Source organism: Diplotaxodon limnothrissa, linkage group LG16 (genome assembly GCF_057381915.1).
Source record: "Diplotaxodon limnothrissa isolate DT_005_m linkage group LG16, D_limnothrissa_male_GT1.1, whole genome shotgun sequence".
In the NCBI taxonomy this organism is placed as follows: domain Eukaryota; kingdom Metazoa; phylum Chordata; class Actinopteri; order Cichliformes; family Cichlidae; genus Diplotaxodon; species Diplotaxodon limnothrissa.
In genome coordinates, this window is record NC_140611.1 from 32,652,980 (window position 1) to 32,673,443 (window position 20,464).

The 20,464-nt window shown below is 46.7% G+C and overlaps 2 protein-coding genes across 2 annotated transcripts in view; one reads left to right on the plus strand and one right to left on the minus strand.

Moving 5' to 3' along the window:
• Positions 1-20,464, plus strand: part of dpp10 (dipeptidyl-peptidase 10 (non-functional)) — a 310,034-nt gene that overhangs the window by 66,600 nt on the left and 222,970 nt on the right. The gene's annotated exons all lie outside the window — the stretch shown is intronic.
• On the minus strand, positions 1,887-2,875 carry LOC146616499 (uncharacterized). The gene has a single exon (XM_085375151.1). It carries the CDS (start codon positions 2,709-2,711, stop codon positions 1,887-1,889), a length of 825 nt encoding a protein of 274 aa, XP_085231277.1. The 5' UTR covers positions 2,712-2,875.

Below are 20,464 nucleotides of genomic sequence, written 5' to 3' on the forward strand. Positions count from 1 at the left end.
GCCTCCTCACCTGCCCCGGCCTCGCCTGGCCCGGCTTCAGCCTCCTCACCTGCTTCGGCCTCGCCTGGTCCAACTTCTGCATCGTCTGGTCCGGCCTCCGCTTCGCCTGGGGCTGCAGGGGCCACGAAGCCTTCAGGTCCCCTACTACCGCCTCCACATCGTCGGTCATCTGCCAGGCCGCTTGTTGGGCATCTCCGCCACCGTAGGCGCCCTCCTGAACACCCTCCTGGACGCCGCCACTGCCTTCCGCGTGGCCGGCCCCCGGATCTGCTCTGTCGCCGCCACTGCCTTCCGCGTGGCCGGCCCCCGGAACTGTTCGCCCGTCGCCGCCGTTGCCGTGTGCACGGTCGGCCTCCGGAACTGTACGCCCGTCGCCGCCGTTGCCGTGTGCACGGTCGGCCTCCGGAACTGTACGCCCGTCGCCGCCGTTTCCGCGTGCACGGTCGGCCCCCTGAACTTTTTGTGGACTCTTGGTGAGCTCTGGTTTCATTTTGTTTTTGATATGCTCTCCTGCGTTTTTTGGACTCTGGTGCTCCTTGTTTTTTTTTGTTTGGGCTCTGTCCCTCCATCCTGGACCCCCTCCGCCCGCCCTGGCCTGGTGCTTTGTTGTGCCTTTTTTTTGTTTGGGGCTGTCGGGAGTCAGCCCTTAGAGGGGGGGTACTGTCACGGTTCTGGGTCCGTTGGACCCAGTATTTTGAGTTTCTTATGTTTTGGTTTATTTTGCATTATGGATTAGTTATTTTCTGGTGATACTGTTTTGATTACAATTATATTCTGATTCTTTAGTTATCTGATGATGTTGATGATGATTATTTCTGGTTTAGGTTTTGTTATCTTGCCCTTATGTTTGGTTTAGGTTGCCTGTGCTTAGTCTTCTCTGCCCGTATGTCCCTCTGTTTGTCCATGACGTCATTATGCCTGTTTACAAGTCTGTCTCTGTCTGGCGTGTGCTTCCTGTCTTATTTTGTAGGTCTGTGTCCTTTGTCAGTGCGTTCAGCTTTGTGCTCTCCCTGTCTCGTCAGTGTAATCTACGTCAGCCGTGTCTCCCAGCTGTTTCCTCTTTGCTCCGTTCACCTCTTGTATTTAGTGTCTGTGTCTTCCCCTACTCGGTGTCGCATCGTTAACGTCTGTTCACCCTCATGCCGTGTGTGGATCTCCCTGTGTCTCTCTGTGAATTCTTAGTTTGTAGTTTTCCCAGTTTAGTTTTGTATTTCCTATGTTCTGCCTCTTCAGCAATAAAGCTGCTTTTTGAGTTTATTCCCTCGTGCCTGTGAGTCCTGCATTTTGGGTCCTACTCCTGCCTGCCACACAGCCGACCATGACAGAAAGAACCCTCGAATGTCCATTCTTATGTTTCAGTACATAACTGAAACCGATTTAGTCGGGGAGGGTAAGAACTGAAAATATGAAATAAACACACGTAAGCTAAGACTCTCTAAAAAAAAAAAAATAGCATTTGTTCGGCTTTTCATTTCGCCATTTGTTGATTCACTTGAAGAGCAAGTAACGTAATATTGGTCAAGTGATCAGTTTGATATCAATCTTTCGTGATGCACCGTCATATTTACATTATTTGTACGGTACGAATGATTTGCTTTGGTACCTGCTCAAACTTAAGCTCTCCTTAGTATGGCTGGTTCCGTCTCTCCAACAGCGCACTGACGGGCAGCAGCTGCCCCGCCCCCTCGCTCAGTCGCTTAGTGCCTGAGCTTGGATCATACCAATATCAGGGGGGGATTCACGCACAGTCGTAAATTCCCACAGTGTGCACTATGTGCTTCGAATATTGTGTGTACTTTTTGTTTTATACAGTTGTCAGCCAGGCATCTAACTATGAAAAAATTACACTCCAAAATACCCCGGGCTTCTGACAAAACAACCCGGGCTTAAGCCCCGTAAGCCACCCCCACGCTCCGCCCCTGTCCGCTGACCTCCTCGGCCGGCAGCGAGAGCTCCTCCTCGGCCGGCAGCGAGAGCTCCTCCTCGGCCGGCAGCGAGAGCTCCTCCTCGGCCGGCAGCGAGAGCTCCTCCTCCGGCTCGCTGAGCTCCTCAGCTGGCAGAGCGGGCTCCTCCGGCTCGCCGAGCTCCTGCTCGGGCATGCTGAGCTCCTCCGGCTCGCCGAGCGCCTCAGCTGACGGTGCGGGCTCCTCCGGCTCGCCGAGCTCCTGCTCGGGCATGCTGAGCTCCTGCTCGGGCATGCTGAGCTCCACAGCTGGCGATGCGGGCTCCTCCGGCTCGCTGAGCTCCTCAGCTGGCGGTGCGGGCTCCTCCGGCTCGCTGAGCTCCTGCTCGGGCATGCTGAGCTCCACAGCTGGCGATGCGGGCTCCTCCGGCTCACTGAGCTCCTGCTCGGGCATGCCGAGCTCCTCCTGCTCGCTGAGCTCCTCAGCTGGCGGTGCGGGCTCCTCCGGCTCACTGAGCTCCTGCTCGGGCATGCTGAGCTCCTCCGGCTCGCTGAGCGCCTCAGCTGACGGTGCGGGCTCCTCCGGCTCGCTGAGCTTCTGCTCGGGCATGCTGAGCTCCTGCTGCAGCTGGACGAAGTCTGAGGTTTCCCGAGCTTGCACTACCCCCCGGGCTTTACGCAGGGTGCAAAGGCAGGCGGAAACTCCCTTGAGCTGGCCGAGGTAGGGGTTTCCCTCCAGGATTGCCTCGATGGCGTTTAACCCCACCACTCCTGCCCTTGCGTTGGTGGTGTGAGTTACCCAGTCCATCAGGCGTTGGACGCGGGTGAGGTCGCTCTCTCCGGACAAGGCCGCTGGAGTGGGCAGTGGAATGGAGGCTGCTGCTGGTGGAGAAGATGGCTGAGCGTGTGATGTGGATGGTGAACAGGATGAAACGGTAAGCGGTGAGGTAGATGTCGCGGGGGATGATTCAGCAGGTGACGGCTGGATCACTAGCCGGGCAATAGGCTGAGGTACAGCGACCAGCTGGGCCGCGGGCTGCGCTTTGGCTACCGGCTGGGCAGCTGACCGTTGTTACCGCGCCAGATCCGCGGCCCCGAACCGTAGTAAGGAAACCTCTGGCAGTTACTTGACTCGCAGCCGGCAACAGCTTACTATACAGGTCAACTCCGCTAGCAAGAAGATCGAGGGAGGCGTAGGAAACTGCTTTACCGAACCTTTATTTCTCCTCCAAGGCACGAACACCGCGTACAGTGGGCTGAAACAGTTTACTCACAGCGGGCATCGCCGATACAACTTTGGCTGCCGAGGGAGTTATTATATTCCTTTTATTTACTTTCTCTTCGTCTCTTCTGTAGTTAACCGTTACTTTTCTTTTCCTTCTCCGCTCACCCTCACACACCCGACAGGCAGTTCCGCTACACACACCCGCATACATTTCCCATCAGGCTTCACCCTTAAAGGACCATGCCTGTAACACTACCCCCACTCTGGATGATAATTAAACCCTTAACATCATTCCAGCACATGAACCCCCCCATTAACAAGGAAACATACAGCATTCGTGCCCCCAGTCCAAAAATGGCGATCCTTAGGATGGAACAATCTTGAAGTAGACAACTGTCCATATTTTAAGCACAAGAAAACATAGGATGTACAGGGTTCACTTTGAGGAGGGTGCAAGTCAATGTCCATATCCCGCCCTTCACATAGACAGTATTCATAAAGAAAGACATTAAGGCACTACAGCTGAACGTTTACCCCTATATCCAGCTTTACCTCATTAGTATAAACAGTTCAAACAATAACTTGCAGCCCGTCGACAGCCATGTTGCCAGGAAACAGCAAGACAAACAAGCCCAACAGTACACGTAAGAATAGCCCCCTGTAACAACTCAATTTACAACAGTCATATCACTTAACATATGTAACATGAACAATTTTTTTTTTTTTTTTTTTTTTTTAAACTACTGAGCAGGGCAGCGATCCGCCTACACCCCGACTCAGTTAGGACATACTAGCCTAGTGACTGACCCAGTCACCAAACATGTCCGGCGCCCGCCGCACACGCTGTGGTCTGGAAGGGGGTGTGGACCTGAAGGAAGGGTGCTGTTCTGGTCCTTCAGCCCCATCCACGTAAGGCTGAACAGGGCTGGCTGGCAACCCACTACCATCTCCTTGAGCGGGTGGCGGAGAGCCAGCTCTCAGGGAAGCACCAGTATCTGGTTGATCTGCCCCAGCTGGGGTCTCCCACAAGTCGAAGGGGCCGAAATCAATGTCAGAATCGCTTTCGTCGAGCGCTGGAGGAGGCACCTCGGTGGGTGCTGCCTGGTCGGAGTCTTGGAAGACCCAGCTGTTGTCCAGCGGCGTTCTTGAGTGATAAGGCTTGAGTCTGTCGTGATGAACCACTTTAGCCTTTGCTCGGGGCCCCTTTTTAATGCAGTAGACTAAATCATCCAACAGGCCCACTACGAAGTAGGGGCCCTCATAGGAAGGCAGAAACTTGCGAACCTTGTGCCGCACTCTCTTGGTCCCTTTGATCAGATGCCACACTGCAGCGCCGACTGGATACTGAACTTGGCAGATATTCTTATCGTACTGTTTCTTAGCGCGCTCAACAGATTTCCCGAGAGCCTCCCGTGCCAGTTGGTGGGAAAGCTCCAGCCTTTCCCTGAGTTGCACCACATACTGTGGTGTAGTGCAGTTGGGGGTGTCGTCGGCCGGCAGACCCGCGACCAGGTCAATAGGCTCGGTTATCTCTCGGCCCAGAAGCATCATGTTTGGGGTCAATCCTGTGGAACTGTGCTTAGTTGCCCGATAAGCCATGACAGCATAGGGGATCATTATATCCCAGTCCCAGTGGCAGCGCTCCGCGGTGGTGGCTAAGGCCTTCTGCAGGGTAGCATTAAAACGCTCTACCTGGCCATCGGACTGTGGATGAAAGGGCGTGGTGCGTGTCTTTTTGATTCCGAACAGTTCACACATCCCCTGGAACACAGCCGACTCAAAGTTGGTGCCCTGGTCGCTATGCAGAGACTGTGGGGCTCCATATCTACATACCCACTCCGCAACAACCTTTCCTGCCACCGTGGGCGCTTGTGCATCGGGGACTGGATAAGCCTCCACCCACTTGCTGAAGTAGTCTTGTACCACCAATATGAATCGGTTATGCCTTTCTGTTTCGTTCAACGGTCCCATCAGATCGACTGCAATCCTCTCCATGGGGGCGCCAACACGTACCGTGCCCATCGCTGCCTGGGGGGTTTTTGGGGGCCGCGCCCTTTCAGCACAACTGGTGCAAGTGCGGCACCACAGGGTCACATCATCTTTCATGTTGTACCAGTAGTACCTATTCTTCAAGCGTGCCAGGGTCCTTTCTGCCCCAAAGTGGCCACCCACTGGGCCATCGTGCATCTGCTGCATTACGGAGTGACGATAGGCGTGAGGCAGAAGGATTTGGGGGAAAAACACATTACTTTCTGTACAGTGGAATTTCCTCACCAGCACTCCATCTTTTAGGTACAGTCTCTTCCACTGCGCCCAGTAGGCTTTGGTTGCGGGGCTGCATGCCGCTACATCGGCCCAGACGGGCCGACCTTCCCCTTTTTCCTTCCATTCCCAAACTGGGCCTATATCCACATCGTTCTTCTGGCTAGCCAAGAGCTGTTCTGGGGTCCAGCCACTGAACAAGCTAGTGTGATGGGACTCATCCACCCGGTGGATATTTGGGCAGGTGTCGTGGCTACTACTGGAACAACAGTCCACTGCTGCTACGGGTGCACACTCTGGTTCTGCTACCCGGCTTTTCCCATCGGTACCATCAGGCCCCACTACCCCCACTGGGGGCTGCCCTGGGGGGGTCATGCTGGTACCACAGTCCTCTAAGTTACACTGCACACCTTTATGCTCGAACCGGTCGCTGTTGATGGTGGGCTCTGGGAGTGTGCACGGGCATGAAGCGCGGCAGGGTCTCCTGGAAAGTGCATCCGCATTCTGGTGGTTTTTCCCAGGTCGGTGCAGCACCTGGAAGTTATACTCTGCCAGCTTCTCCAACCAGCGGGCCAGCTGGCCCTCGGGCTCCCTCAGCCTGGTCAGCCAGCGGAGGCTGCTATGGTCAGTCCGGACAGTGAACGGCCTACCCAGCAGGTACTGTCTGAAGTGGGAAGTGAACGCCACAACCGCCAGAAGCTCTCGCCTGGTCGTACAATAGTTTTGTTCGGTAGCCGACAGCCGCCTGCTCCCATAGGCCAAGACCCGCTCCTCGCCCCCTTGCACTTGGGAGAGAATCGCTCCAATCCCACAATTGCTGGCATCAGTGTCGAGGAAGAAGTCACCCTGGTCCAGTGGGTAACCCAGGACAGGGGCTGCCGTAAGCCGTCTTTTTAATTCCTGGAATGCTCCCTGGCAGTCGGCAGTCCAGTTAAAACGGGCATACTTCTTAGTGAGTTCGTGGAGGGGTTTAGCCACTGTGGCAAAGTCCTCCACGAACCGGCGGTAGTATGAGGCTAAGCCAACAAACTGACGCACTTCTGTGACGGTCCGCGGTGCAGGCCAGTCCGTCACCTGCTGGACTTTCTGGGGGTCCGTGGAAATACCTCCAGCAGAGATGATATGGCCCAGATAGGCCACCTGCTCCCGAAACAGGCAGCATTTAGATGGCTTCAGTTTTAGGTTGGCTCCACGCAATCTGATGAACACTTGCTCGAGCCGCTCCAGCATCTGGGTGCTATCCTGGCCCAGGACAATGATGTCATCTAGGTACACTAGGCATGTCTCCCACTGCAGCCCAGCCAGGACTCTGTCCATAAGCCTTTGGAATGTGGCCGGTGCGTTGCACAGTCCAAACGGCATCACATTCCACTCGAACAATCCCTTACGGGTACAAAATGCAGCTGCTTTTCGGGCTCTGGGGGTCATCTCTACCTGCCAGTACCCTGAAGTCAGGTCTAGTGTACTGAAGTACTTGGCAGTAGAAAGCGTGTCAAGGGTGTCCTGGATGCGTGGCAGGGGATAAGCGTCTTTAAGGGTTCGCTCATTTAGTGGTCTATAGTCCACGCATAGTCTGGGACTCTGGTCCTTCTTCTTCACCATCACAATTGGAGCAGCCCAGCCGCTATTGCTAGGTTGAGCTAGCCCAGCCTCCAAGCTCTGCTGTACTTGCTGGTCGGCCGCTATTTGTTTGTCCCCTGCCATCCTGCGCGGCGGGTGCTTAACTGGTGGCCCTGGCGTGGTCAGGATGTCATGCTGGACAACACCAGTGCGACCAAGGTCATTCGGGCCAGTGGAGAAGACATCACTGTAGGACCTCAGCAGGCCTGCCAGATCGTAGCGGGCAACGTGAGTCAAACCGGGGCTGCTCTCGGCGTAAAGGGCCTGCAAATGGCTTGGTACAGAAGCAGGGGGAGTACCATTAAGTTCGAGGGCTGCCAGGACCCTTGGTGGGCGACCCCCCGACCCCTCCAGGACCTGCACGGGCTGAAGAACCCCTGCCACGGCACCACGCTTTAAGGTGACAGCTGCGGCCCCAGGGTTAAAGACTCTGATTGGGATGCTAGAGGGTTTACTAGGTTGCACAACTGCGTGAGCTACCAGTACTTGGTGCTTCTCCACAAAGCCCTTTGTAGGGCTTAGCATCATGTCTCTATGGGCGGCACAGTGGGAGCTGGAAAACCCGGGGACCACATACTCGCAGCCTGGTTCCAAAACCGTAGTGCGTGCCACCCTAACAACAAGCACCTGGGGTCGAGGGCCTACGCCAGAACATGGTATCTTTTCATTAAACAGGGTTATCTCTTGGCGGCCGTAGTCTAAGCAAGCGCACGATTGTTGCAGGAAAGGGTGCCCCAGAATAACTTCAGTGCCTTCAGCCATGTCGGCCAAAAGAAAGTCTACATTTTCAACACCGCTCCCCACCTGTACAGGCAGGATGACCTCGCCCAGAACGGCCAATCCCTCTGGACCAATGCCTTGTAGAGTCTGAGCAATGGATGCCTGCACCTGAGGTCTTGACTCTGCGGGGATGGTGTTAAAATAGTGGAGGGGCAGCACATTCCGCCGTGCACCAGAATCCAGCAAGGCCCGTATTTCCCGTCCCTGTATTGCTATCTGGACACACATCACATCTTGGCCTCCGTTGTGGAACACTGTGCCTGGGTCAGGGGCTGGGCCTCTAGCAGCTTTTACAGGCTTTTGGGCAGGTGAGCGAGGAGAGGGGCAGTTCCTCTGTAGATGTCCTATGCCGGAGCAGTTATGGCAAACAGCCTCCTTCCTGCTTGACCTGTTAGATGTGCTCCAGCTTTGGCGCCCACGCTGGATAGGTCTTTGGGCCCTCTCCGGTGGTTCATAACTTAGCATATGAACACTCTCCCGTAATGCAGCTGTTCGGGTCCCCTGTGCTGTAGAGACTCGTGGCCCTGGCTGCATAAGCTGTGTGACTGCCCTGGCGGCCCTTTTCGTTGTCTCGAACCTGTGGGCGATTTCATAGGCTCTTGCCAGGGTGCGTGGTTGTTCTTCCAACAATTTCTGGACCATTTCAGCATCTGCCAAAGCATTAGTGAAGATCTCTACAGCAATGCAGTCCTGCTCCAGCTCGGAGCGGTTGGCATACACAATGGAAACCTTCTCGTATATATCATCTCTGAGGGTGTGCAGGGCCTCACCTGGTTTCCGGATTCTCTGCCGTAGCTCAATGCCAATGGCTGCTGCATGCTCTGAACACGGCCCATAGGCAGCCTCCACCTCCTCCACAATCCTCTGGTAACTCCAGCGAGCAGATTTGGGGTTTTTGTGGATTATGGCTCCAGCTGCGCCCCTCAGGCTGAATCTCAGTTGGACAGCCATGGTGTTCTCCGTCCAGCAGTTGGCCTTTGCACAGGTCTCGAACTGATAGAGAAAGTCTTTCCATGACCCTGACCCATCGAAATGGTCTGGTTGTAATGTGGGAATTTTCTCCTTGCCCCTCGTCTGTCCATCAGCACTACAATCTGCAAAACCCCCGTCTTGCACTACACCAGGAAAACAGCCGCGTGGCCCTGGCATGGCTTGTTTTGAACTGTGACCCTGGTCATGCTTGCAAAGCCCACACCCCCCATCTGGTGCTGGTATTGCCATGCGAGTTGTTGGGGAAAAATAGCCCTGAGCTGGCATTTCATAGCTGTACTGCGCAGGTTGGGGTATACCCGGCATAATGTGTAGCTTCGCTGGCTCAGTAAACGGCGTTTTTCTAGGGACACTGCAGGTACAGTTCATGGCGGTGAATGGCTGGCTGCATGGCCGAGATGTAACAATCCGAGGTGGGTGATCATGCGAGCCATGCTGTCCCACTGTGAGCGGTGTAGATGCAGTGTTACCAGGGCCTCCGCAGTCTGAGCACTGCAACTGCTTAAACTCACTGCACACTGCATTCTGCTTCGCTATTGGTGTTAAGAAAGGGTTGGTGTGAGCTGAAGGTGGCGGGGTGAGATGCCATGCAGCCTCAAACTCCGTCGTATAGACTGCTGCTATGCTCGCCGCTGGCGTTAACTCTATGTCCGTGATGAAGGGGTTGCTGCTGTGGATTCTATTGTTTACATAAGTGGCACGGTCCACATTAGCTGTGCCACTCTCTGGGGTTTCTGGCAAAAATGGGTTGCTGCTCTTACTGAAGTACATTCCCATGCCATCCCCTTCAGCATCTCTCGGAGCCGCCATTTTCTCTGTCGTCCGAGGGAAAAGAGAAAAAGAAAGTTCGCTCCCTCTCTCTCGGCGCTTTGCGGAGTTTTATCCCGGAAAAGAGCCCCCAGTGTTACCGCGCCAGATCCGCGGCCCCGAACCGTAGTAAGGAAACCTCTGGCAGTTACTTGACTCGCAGCCGGCAACAGCTTACTATACAGGTCAACTCCGCTAGCAAGAAGATCGAGGGAGGCGTAGGAAACTGCTTTACCGAACCTTTATTTCTCCTCCAAGGCACGAACACCGCGTACAGTGGGCTGAAACAGTTTACTCACAGCGGGCATCGCCGATACAACTTTGGCTGCCGAGGGAGTTATTATATTCCTTTTATTTACTTTCTCTTCGTCTCTTCTGTAGTTAACCGTTACTTTTCTTTTCCTTCTCCGCTCACCCTCACACACCCGACAGGCAGTTCCGCTACACACACCCGCATACATTTCCCATCAGGCTTCACCCTTAAAGGACCATGCCTGTAACACCGTATAAACATAGCCCCAGAGTAAACAGTTGAGGTGAGTGACGATGAATTGTCCATATGACTCACCACAGCCGGCTGTTGAGATGTCTGTGGATTTAGCTGCGGTGAGGAACGCTGGCGGCGCGAACGTCGTTTCCGTGTCGGCGTCGGGGCCGGCGTCTCAGGCAGTGAATCCACCAGCTGTCCGAGCTGGTGGGCAGCCTGAGGAGGAGAGTGGAGGTGGAGGGTGGAAAGTAGGAAGTCCAGGACCACCGCATTAAGGGAGTCCACCAGCCAGGGGAATTTAAAAAGCATCTCCTGCAGCCGCCTCTCCACGGCGCGACGCAAACCTTCCGCTGGCTTCTCCCACCACACCTCACATAGGTGGTACACTTCGTCCATAACTTCCCTCCTGAGCCTCTCCTCGGAGACCGCTGGGTCCATTAGAGGCGGGATCATTCTGTCACGGTCTGGCTGGCAGACCGTGGGGATGTGGGGAAAGGAGGACCCAGGCGCGGTGCTCTATGTATAAACAGTGTGTTTATTTACAGAGTGGAACAAAAACAACAATAAATCCCCGTGTTCTCCCAGACTCCCGTGTCGTGTCTCTGCGTGAATAGTTCGTGTCTCTGTGCTCTCCGCTCCCGTGTCAGCACCCCCCCGGTGCTCGCTGCTCTTCGCGCCTTCCACGCTCCTCGTGGAGTCTCAAGGAAATGATCCCGCGTCGGTGGGAGCTCCAACTCTCTCCTAAGTAGCTCCCCCGACGAGGCCTGATCAGCAGCAGGTGTGTGACTTCGGGTGTGGCCAGTCCTTCCGCAGGGCCACACCCCTCAGGCCTGCAGGTGGCTGAGCTCCATCCTCCAAGCATACCCGCAGAGACACACACACACACACACACACACACACACACACACACACTCACATCTACAAGCATGGAGAAGAGCAGCAGCAACACCAAAATACATATAATAATAATAATATAATTCATAACTGCTCAGGGATCCTGGGTTGCTCAGACCCAGGACCCTGACACATGTATAGCAAAATTTACAAAAAGATTAAGCCAGGCTGACTGTTACAAAGCCTACAATCAAGTGATGTGGACAGAAGCAATTGGATGATTACAGAGCCCAACCCTACCACCTCTAATACCAGAGAAAGGAAGGAAAACTATCCTAACTGAGAAGGAAGCAGATGTAGTGGATGTATAAATAGGGCTATGCGTAAAGGGGGTCTATTATACCCATTTCTAACTCCACCAAGCGTTGCTTTGCATATTATTACTTCCACCAAGGAAGTTACGTTTCTGGCAGCGTTTGTGTATCATTCAATCTGCTCAAAAAGTTTTGAATAAATTCTGATGAAACTTTATAGCAGTTTAGAGTCACATCATATTTACCTCTGAGGTAAACTCCTTGATTTATTGGTCAGAAATTGACAGAAATTCTTATAACTTAGAAACTATGATTCTTACATGTGTGGTGTGTATTCTCAGCATAAAGAAAGTACTGTTTAAATATTTAATATATCTTGTCACAGTTGACCTCTGACCTCACTTTCAAGGTCAACAGATTGATGTGAATCAGAATCAGAATCAGAATACTTTATTAATCCCGAAGGAAATTAGGGTTACAGCAGGCAGCACGCTAATGGCGCGTGCGCACTAAGGTCAAAGGTGAAGGTGAAGGTCAAAATGATAATAATGCTATAGAGCGCCAATTAAACCTATGTTTCTTTCTGCTGTTTATATTGATAACAAGAACGTGTGCAGGGAATAATATATGAGGTTCTAAATATAAAGTAACTTTGCACTCCTGACCTCTTCTTCAAGGTCAAAATAGGTCAAACTTTCTTGAAACGTCTTTTATCTTTAAAACTGTGCTTAAAATTGTACTGCACTGCCTTTTTTGTATTGGCAACATTTAGGAAATAATACTGGTATATGTGGATTCTAAATATCACATTAAAGTTGACCCAAGTTTATCCCAAAATGTGATGTATCTTTAAAGAAAGTGTTGTCAAAACAATTAAAATGAGCTGCCTTCCCAGTTATATACTGTGGTATGATATCACGCTCAGGTTATTCTCATCCAGTTATTTACAAAGCATTACCTATTATCCATTACCTACTTCTACATAATGTTTGTGTAATCAACATCTGTCATGCCACTCTTACCTGATTTGTACTGCACTACATATTTTTTAAAGTATGTCTTAAAAAGAACAAAGAAAATAAAATGAATATATACAAAATATATTACTTTTCCCTTAAAAGTAAGTATTGCCCAGAGGGTGAGCTGCTTTGGCAGAGGTTAACGCTCTCAGAGCTCTTGTTTATCTTACATCTTATAAAGCTCCTCAGTTCATCTTCTGCCTGCAACAAGCCTCTGTAGCTGCTCCTGGCTTCTTTAAGTTAACTTTCTGATAATTTGCGGTGTCTTACAAACTAAAGGTTTGAACAACAGGTGGTTGGGCGCTTTGTGTTCACATCTATCAGAGTATTTCTGAGATAACTACAATAATAGATACTCATGCAGAGCCAACAGTGGAGAAAATCTTTGAGTTTTGGCTAACTTCTAGATAACAGGGACTTTGTTGTGTGTACACTGACCTAATGATTTGACCACACGTATTATAAATGTCAAGTTAAATCTGAAACCAGTTAAAACATCTTAAAGGTTTAGTTATTTGATTTAAAAAAAAAAAAAATCACCAAATCTATTAAAATATCTTTTTTTTTTTGCATTTCTGTCTTTGTACTGTAGCATGTAATTGAAAGGGGCATGGTATGACAGCAAAGTCTTTCATTTCACTCTCACTGAAGCCAGATGAAGGAGCTATTTTGGGCGTGCTGAGCGTGCTGAAGGTCAGCTGAGACCGTGTGCTTTGATCTTGGAGAAAGATGCAGCCCATGAATGAGTAGGTGTGAAGCGCTTGCTTCAAAGTCCCAAAAGAAAAGAGATTAAATGCTTACATGTCTGAAGCTGTTCTTCCTTTCTCATTTATGATCAAGAAGACTTGTCATTTCAGTAGACTGCAAGATTTTACTTTGCTGTTATTTTTTGCAGTTCTTCTGAAGTCAGTGCCCTTCTGTACGGTGCTCATACGGATGGTTTTCAGAAGCTCCACTTCCATTCTGAAAAAAAAAAGTTGGTAGTATTTATTTGTCAGTAGGTGAAAACCACTCAATTTGTATTTATTTCGGCTACTGCCATCTGATGTTTTAGGAAACCACACATTATAATTATTTGATCTAGTTTGACTATTTGCTAATCCTGGCTAACTCTAGCTGGTTAGGTGGCTAGCTAGTTAGCTAGCTGTTTATTCATAATTTACTGGAATACTAATGCTATGCTAATTGTAGCTATTGAAACCTGACCTTACAGCAATAATACATCAGTGGTTCTCTTTTTGGTCAATCCAGCACATGAAAATCAAGGTGACCATGTCTTGATTTTTGCACAACCTTATTTCTTAGTGAAGTACCGCACATAAAATTGAATTCTTTCTGTAAAGTTGGGAACTTAAACATAAAAGTCTATGAGAAAACAGCCCTACTGCTGGTAACTGATCAAGTGATCATTTGAGAACCTTTTTAGCTTCAGATAAAAGTTTTGGCTAAAGAGCAGGAAAGGTTTGCACTCTTCTTCTGAGTTCCTATAAATAAAAAGTCTTTTTCTGTAAAGTTTTCTCATACTTTCATACCACGGGTAATCCATCATTTTGAGACCGCTTTTTTTGTTGGTTAATGACAATAGTAAACGACAAATAAAAGCAAAAATTAAGTCCAGGAGACATGTTTCATGGACGAAAGTCAATGTAGAGGTGACAAAGAAAGATACAAACAAAACTGTTTGATATCACCGAGTTTTCTCAAATGTTGGCTTTTTCCTTGGGCTTTCGTGAAATACTGCTGCTTTTAATAATTGGTTCATGTGTGGTGTTGTGTGTTGTGTTTTGCTCTTCATAGCCACCGTAGAGGCTGAATAAATCCTTTTGTAAAGCATTGATACAGACAGTGTTTTGTTGTACAGACACATTCTTATTCATTCATGCTGAATAGAAAGCAATATGGGGTTATTATAACTACAGATATGTTGGTCCTTGCCAGAAAACAACCTTTCAAAGACACATTCCCTAGGCGATGGTCAGTCAGGACTGAGTGTAGATGTTTATGGTCCACTGCTTGCAGAAATAGCAAACCCAGTCATCTGCTCCCGCTCGTGCTGTCTGGCTCGGCTGATCAGTGATTAGGTTGCCGATTGCTGACAGTCCCCGCGGACGATGGCAAGAAAATCATTTACAGTGTTACTCTGAAACATCATCACATCTCACTTTAATGTTGGGGCTATCTTTGTGGATGAAAACTGTCAAAACACAGTGAATAAAATAGACTATGCTCGCCTTCTAGATTGGAGATACAGAAATGCATATAATAAGCTTTTCTTGGTTCGATTTGGATGGGATGCAGCTTCTTATACTTTTTCACCTCTTGCTGACCTTTGCCTCCCACTATCAGATCTACTTATTTGATATTTGCCACAAATCAATCTCTCTGAAGCAGTCAGTGTTTCAGAGCTTCTCCTACAGCACACTGATACACATACTATCTACCTGCAGTAAAGTCTTTTCAAACCTCTCATACCTGCAAACTGTCTTTTAAACCTTACATACATATGTCAAAAAGCTAAAACTTTTAAATAAAACATGGTTTAAAAGTCCAAGAGAAATGATCTCTGAATTCCTGTGAGGTATAGCTGCGTTTTATTGACAATACAAAGAAACCTGATGTGTTTTTCGGGCCAGTCCTATGACCTGTTAAGTGTATCCGTCAGTCAGAAGCTCTGCATAGCTTCTCAAGGTTATGTGAAATTTCCTCTATGAATGGTTTTCTGCATGGCCTTAATGTTGGTAATTCCAGATGAAATATGTAACCTCTCAGGGTTCTACAATGAGCTCTGCCTTGAGTATCACAGGCTCATTGAGTCAGGTGATGGACAGCAGTGTTCATCTGCCTTTATTAAAATTATTTACCCCACCTTATTATTGCCAGACACATACCTGAATCAGAAAACCATGAAACACCTCATTTATTCTGTCCTTATAGTTATTCTACTTGTAATTCTTTGCATGGTAATTATTTTTGCAGATGCTAATTTCTGCAAATTTCAATTTGCCTGCAAGGGAATGTTTTTAGGGAATTATTAAGCAAATGCAAATTAGAGATGAAAGCTGATGAAGAATTTTGCCAATTAGCAGGTATTGCCTAAATGAAGAATTTAAAACCAATCAGACACGTGAAAATGAACGTTGAGATAAAAAATAACAAGAACTGATGGAATTAAATTATGTGTCCTTCCCCTGCTTATTACACTGCTCTTTTCCTATAGCACACTCTATAACTGACCTTTCATATGTAAATGGAACATTAGCCATTTTCTATGGCTCACAGTATAAAAGTGTTGTTGATGTATTTTCTGCTATTTCTTCATGTCTGTAAGCTCGGTCATTCATTTGAGCCAAGTCTGGTAGCAGTGAATTGTTTCTTGCTGCGCACATGTTAGCGTGGATAGCATGAAATAGCTTATTGATTACTCTGGTGCTGGGGGGTGATTAGAATTCATCGAAGGAGAAAAACCACAACAGCAGGCATGGAGACAAAATGCTCAGCCTGACCTTAAGGGCTCTACCTAAACTGTACATTTCAGTCAGTTGTTGTCCAGTTGCTCATCTGCCAGGACATCGGCTCGGGTGCAGAGGTTGACAATCAATGTGTCTGTATTGACGTTTGGGCTATACATTTATATAGAAATTGTGGCTGTATACATCTTCATAGAACTCTGCCGTGCTGAGATAAGACCTCTCTGTCTCAACTCAGATAATGGCAACCTGATACCTTTCTGTAACTGTGCACTCTGTCATCAATAATTTTTAATCCGGATTCACAGGTCAGATGCCGCTGATTTGAATAATGGATTCATTTGGTCTAACAGCCTAAAAAAGACACTGTCAAAGCTGTACTGACTGTAGATCCAGCAGACAAGGTTTTGCATTCCTAGTTGTGCTTGTACTCTGAGTCACATGAAGCAGCATGCAGACCATCCACGCAGCTTCATGCAGCCTCTGTATTTTTTGTACTTTTAAGGACAGATTAAATAGTAAATCTAAAATCTTTGTGCTCTTTTCAAAGGTTGTGATAAAAACACACACATAATATGATTTTATAGCATAGAATTTTATAGCTATATACAGATAATTAATTTGGTGTCAGCGTATGTATTTCTTGTTTTTTGCCATCTTATCCTACACAAAATCTACAGAATTTTAATAGAGCGATGTTACCAAACATAATTAACATGCATGGTTACTGGAATCAAATGTACGACACCGCTTGTGTTTTAAGAGAATTTCTCACACGTTTGTTTCATGGAAAAGAAAAACATTTTTAGAACCTTCATCAGTTTTCTGAAGTCACGGCTCTTCATTCATTCTCTCCAGCTGTGACCATAAGCAGCTGAAGGGCAAAATCTTTTCTAGTGGAGTAAATTTGAAAAGGAAAACTACTCTTATATTCATAACAGCAGGACAGAGGCAACTGAAGAAAGTAATGAGATTCCCTCGTCTTTTTCTTATCCTCATCAGCCTCATGGAGATCCTTGCTGTTTTCATTTAAACTCTTATCAAAGAAAAGGTGCTACAGGTTAGGTGCGCTAGCATGTTACTGTGACAATAAGCTGAACTCTTTTGGAAGTTTGTTGCATGGTGAACTTGGTGTGTGTCTTTTTCTATTCTAATCTTGAATTTTGGCTGGAAGAAATACATCCAGCCACTAATGATGTTACATCCCCAAATTATTTTTCAATCAGGACTAGATGTGAGCAAAAGAGATTCAGCTAATGTTTCTTGTGGATTAAAGGTATGCTGGGGCTTTGCTGCTTATAAAACTTTCAGGTGTGTTATCATTTAGTTTTGTTGTTTCTGGAGTTCTAGAGATCTTGGTCTATATTTGTGGAGTTTATCTTGCTGTTTTTTCTGTTCTCACTCCAGGAGTCATAGTCAGAATCTTATGCCTTTGGGTTTTATGTCTGGTTATTTATTCTTCCCAATTTCAACTGATTTCTAGTTGTAACACTTTTTGTTTTTATGATACATCCAGGGTCTTGAGGTCTTTTAGTGTTTTCAGTTCTTATTTATCTGTTAAGATGTTTTCGGTTGATTTAATCATGATTGTTTGTTCTCAGTTTTGCATTTTAATTGGATGATTAGTCTTTAGGATTCTTGCTCTTTGGAGTTTGTTATTTTTATTTGGGTCTCTATAGTTTTTTATTTTTATTTTGCTTATGTCCAGTTTGTAGTTTCATTCTTGTGGGTAATTACCTTGATGATTTTCAGCTGTGTCTTGTTTCCTTCCTGTTTCCACATCCATGGTTGTCTTCGTGTGCATATATGTAGTCTTGTTGTATTTTATCACCATGTATCCTTCCTGGTTAGTTCCCTGAACTTAAGGGTTTCAGTTGGCTACATTGTGGATCTATTAAACTATAAGACAAATCTTTGACTTTGGTTTAAAAGCCCAGTTATTTCTCCCTGTCTTTTTGAGTCCTGCATTTAGCTCCTATGGTAAAAAAAAATCTTGAAAAAGTCATTAACCTGATTGCTGGTAAAAGATTAGCTGATACTTTTTGGACTGAACAGTTTTAGTTGAGTAAGCATACTGCACATTTTTCCCCTCAGTGTGGCTTTAAGGTAAACTTGACATAATTCCTCAGTTGAATGAATCATTTTACTTTTCTGGAAAAACAAAATCAAAATTCATGTCTGTGAAGGTTCTCCAAGCTCCTAGAATATCAAAACAGCATTTCTTTCGGGTTGTAATCCTTTGTAATCTTTGTTTTGTAATGTACAATTACAAAACAGAACATGTGTAATGACTGAATGTGATTTGGCTGGGACTTCTTATCAGATCACTCTGGTTCTAGTGATGATGACAGCCAGCAGATAAAACTATTTAGTGTTTGATACATTCTACATTTCAGACAGAATTGTTGGCAATCATTCCCACTAAGACATACCAGAGAATAAGCAGTTTTTAGTTATCTATGATAGTTTTCACTTGCCTTTACAGCCCAACAAAGAAAATCTCAACTTTTTAGCTTCTTTTTGGGACAAATCAAAACATTAAAAAATATTGTTTAGATAAAAAGAAACATGAATACGTTCTCTCGAGACATTTGCACTGGGAGCTAAGACCAGAATACAAAGTGGTTCAGGCTATTGTCTATTGTATTTTTTCAGCCATAAGGTGCAATGCACTCTGACTGTCAAAGAGTGGATTCTGTTGATAAAAACAGTCTTCATTTTGTCTGTCTATGTTAGTTTCTTTGGAGGTTTCAGCAAAACTTGTCTTATCTGCCTTTTATATCTTATGTAAAGTACCTTATGTGTATGCCCTGTTGTTGAGAGGTCCTATGCAAATAAGTTGCCTTGCCTTCTGCAACTCTTTGGCAGAAATATGATTCAGTCACTTTGCATTAATAGCTAGGGGTTAGCACAACCCTACTTACACACATAGACAAACAAGATCCACTGGCAAGAATGCAATATGTAAAATAACAATAGACTTCTGAGCCCAGCCGTGTGTAGCCTTGTCTTGCATGGCATTCCTACAGCAGTATACTATGTAGTTATTTATTATTCATCCTCCAGATCTTTAATAAATAGGGACTGTAACAGTTCCTATTTGGTCAGAGCCAAACACAATGTCTCAGATCAGCAGAAATGGGTCAGCCTCTGTTCACTGTATTGGCTGAAATACACTGTTCTGCTTTTTGTCAATTTGATTGTCATAGATCAATCTGTCTGCACCCATGCTGAGGTCACAGCATTTGGCCATGCGACTGCATTGTGACCAAATGGATGTGAAATTGATATTGATCTTCTGGTTTGCCCAATTGTAGGTATTATTCATTCAGCAAGAAAGTCGAAAATACAGAAAACGGGTGAAGAGAAGGTGAGCAAGGGTAAGGAGGCTTGGTGCATTTATTTTATTGGGGTTCGAATCTGATAGTTTTGTTGTAATGACATAAGACAAGAAGACAAACAGTGTTTAGTGTTTATAGATGACTTCTAATCGAATGGATTTAAAGATCAAAATGAGTCACGGTGAATCATAACTCGCATTCCTTCTTGTTAATTCGAGCAGGTCAACACAGATCAAATGGTGTCTTGAGGAGAGGCATTTACAGATTGCTTTTAACCATCTAACATTGATATGGTACATATGAGTATGGATAAAATTAGAACTTTAGAGACTCTGTGCAAATACAACAAAACAAGCATTAATGTATTTCAAAAATGTACTTCTTGACTTTCCACAACTGAGTTTTCCATTCAATTCATGTTTTAGGAAAAGAAAGGGTACTTGATTGCATCCAAGACAATTAGTAGAAGCTTTTTAATACCCTTATCATTTAGAACATGGGTGAGAAGGAGCCAAAAGAGACGGCTCATATCAGCTTCTAGTACTCATTCCTCTTACACAGTCTCACGCTCACTCTCAAGTACGCGTGAGATACAAGCCAGTGATCACATGAAATTCTTAATGCATGCGCACTGCTACAACCCACATACGTGCTGTTGAAAATGTCAAGAAAGAGTCATGACTTCTGTTGTCTGTTTGATGGAGTGAAGAATAATGTCACACTGAAGAGGACAGTTAATGCGACACATAACGCTTTGGCTTTGTGGACGGAAGCGGCACTTTAAACCCTGTCTTTATTTGCTGGACTAGCCAGAAAGAGGCTGTAATTAGGAGATCCATTTGTAATATAAATGCTTCAGTGTGCAGTGAGGGGAAGTCATTGTCCCCTCTGCCTCATGAATTAATAATGAAAGACATCTCAGTGATGGAAAAGGAAGGGGTGGCATCTTGAAAAATGAAATATCTGACCTGCTTCTGTCACAGTACGGTAAAAGATTTCCCTCTGTGGTTACAGAGAGGGAAAGGTACTCTATAGGATGTATAAAAATGCAGCTGTTTGGGAACTTGTTGATTGTCATAGCTCAATGGGCAAGGCAGCAGCATTCTTGTACTGTAAACACCAGGTTTTGAAAAAGGAGAAGAAATATATGGCATTAAAAAGTTGCACAACATAAATCTTTTATGTTGCGTAAGCAAGGTTGTAAATGGAAAAAAGGGTGAAAAGGAGTCCTGCATTCTTCTAGAAGAAATTCTACTGGCAAATTGGGACATTTACCTTAACATAAAGATATATGAAAAATGAAGAGGACCCAAAATTTGCATCACCCTTAAACTGTTTTCTCAGTTTACCTGATAAATTTTATTTCTATATCCAGGAGTTCAGTGAGTCTAATCCCGTGACTTATTTCAGTCGGG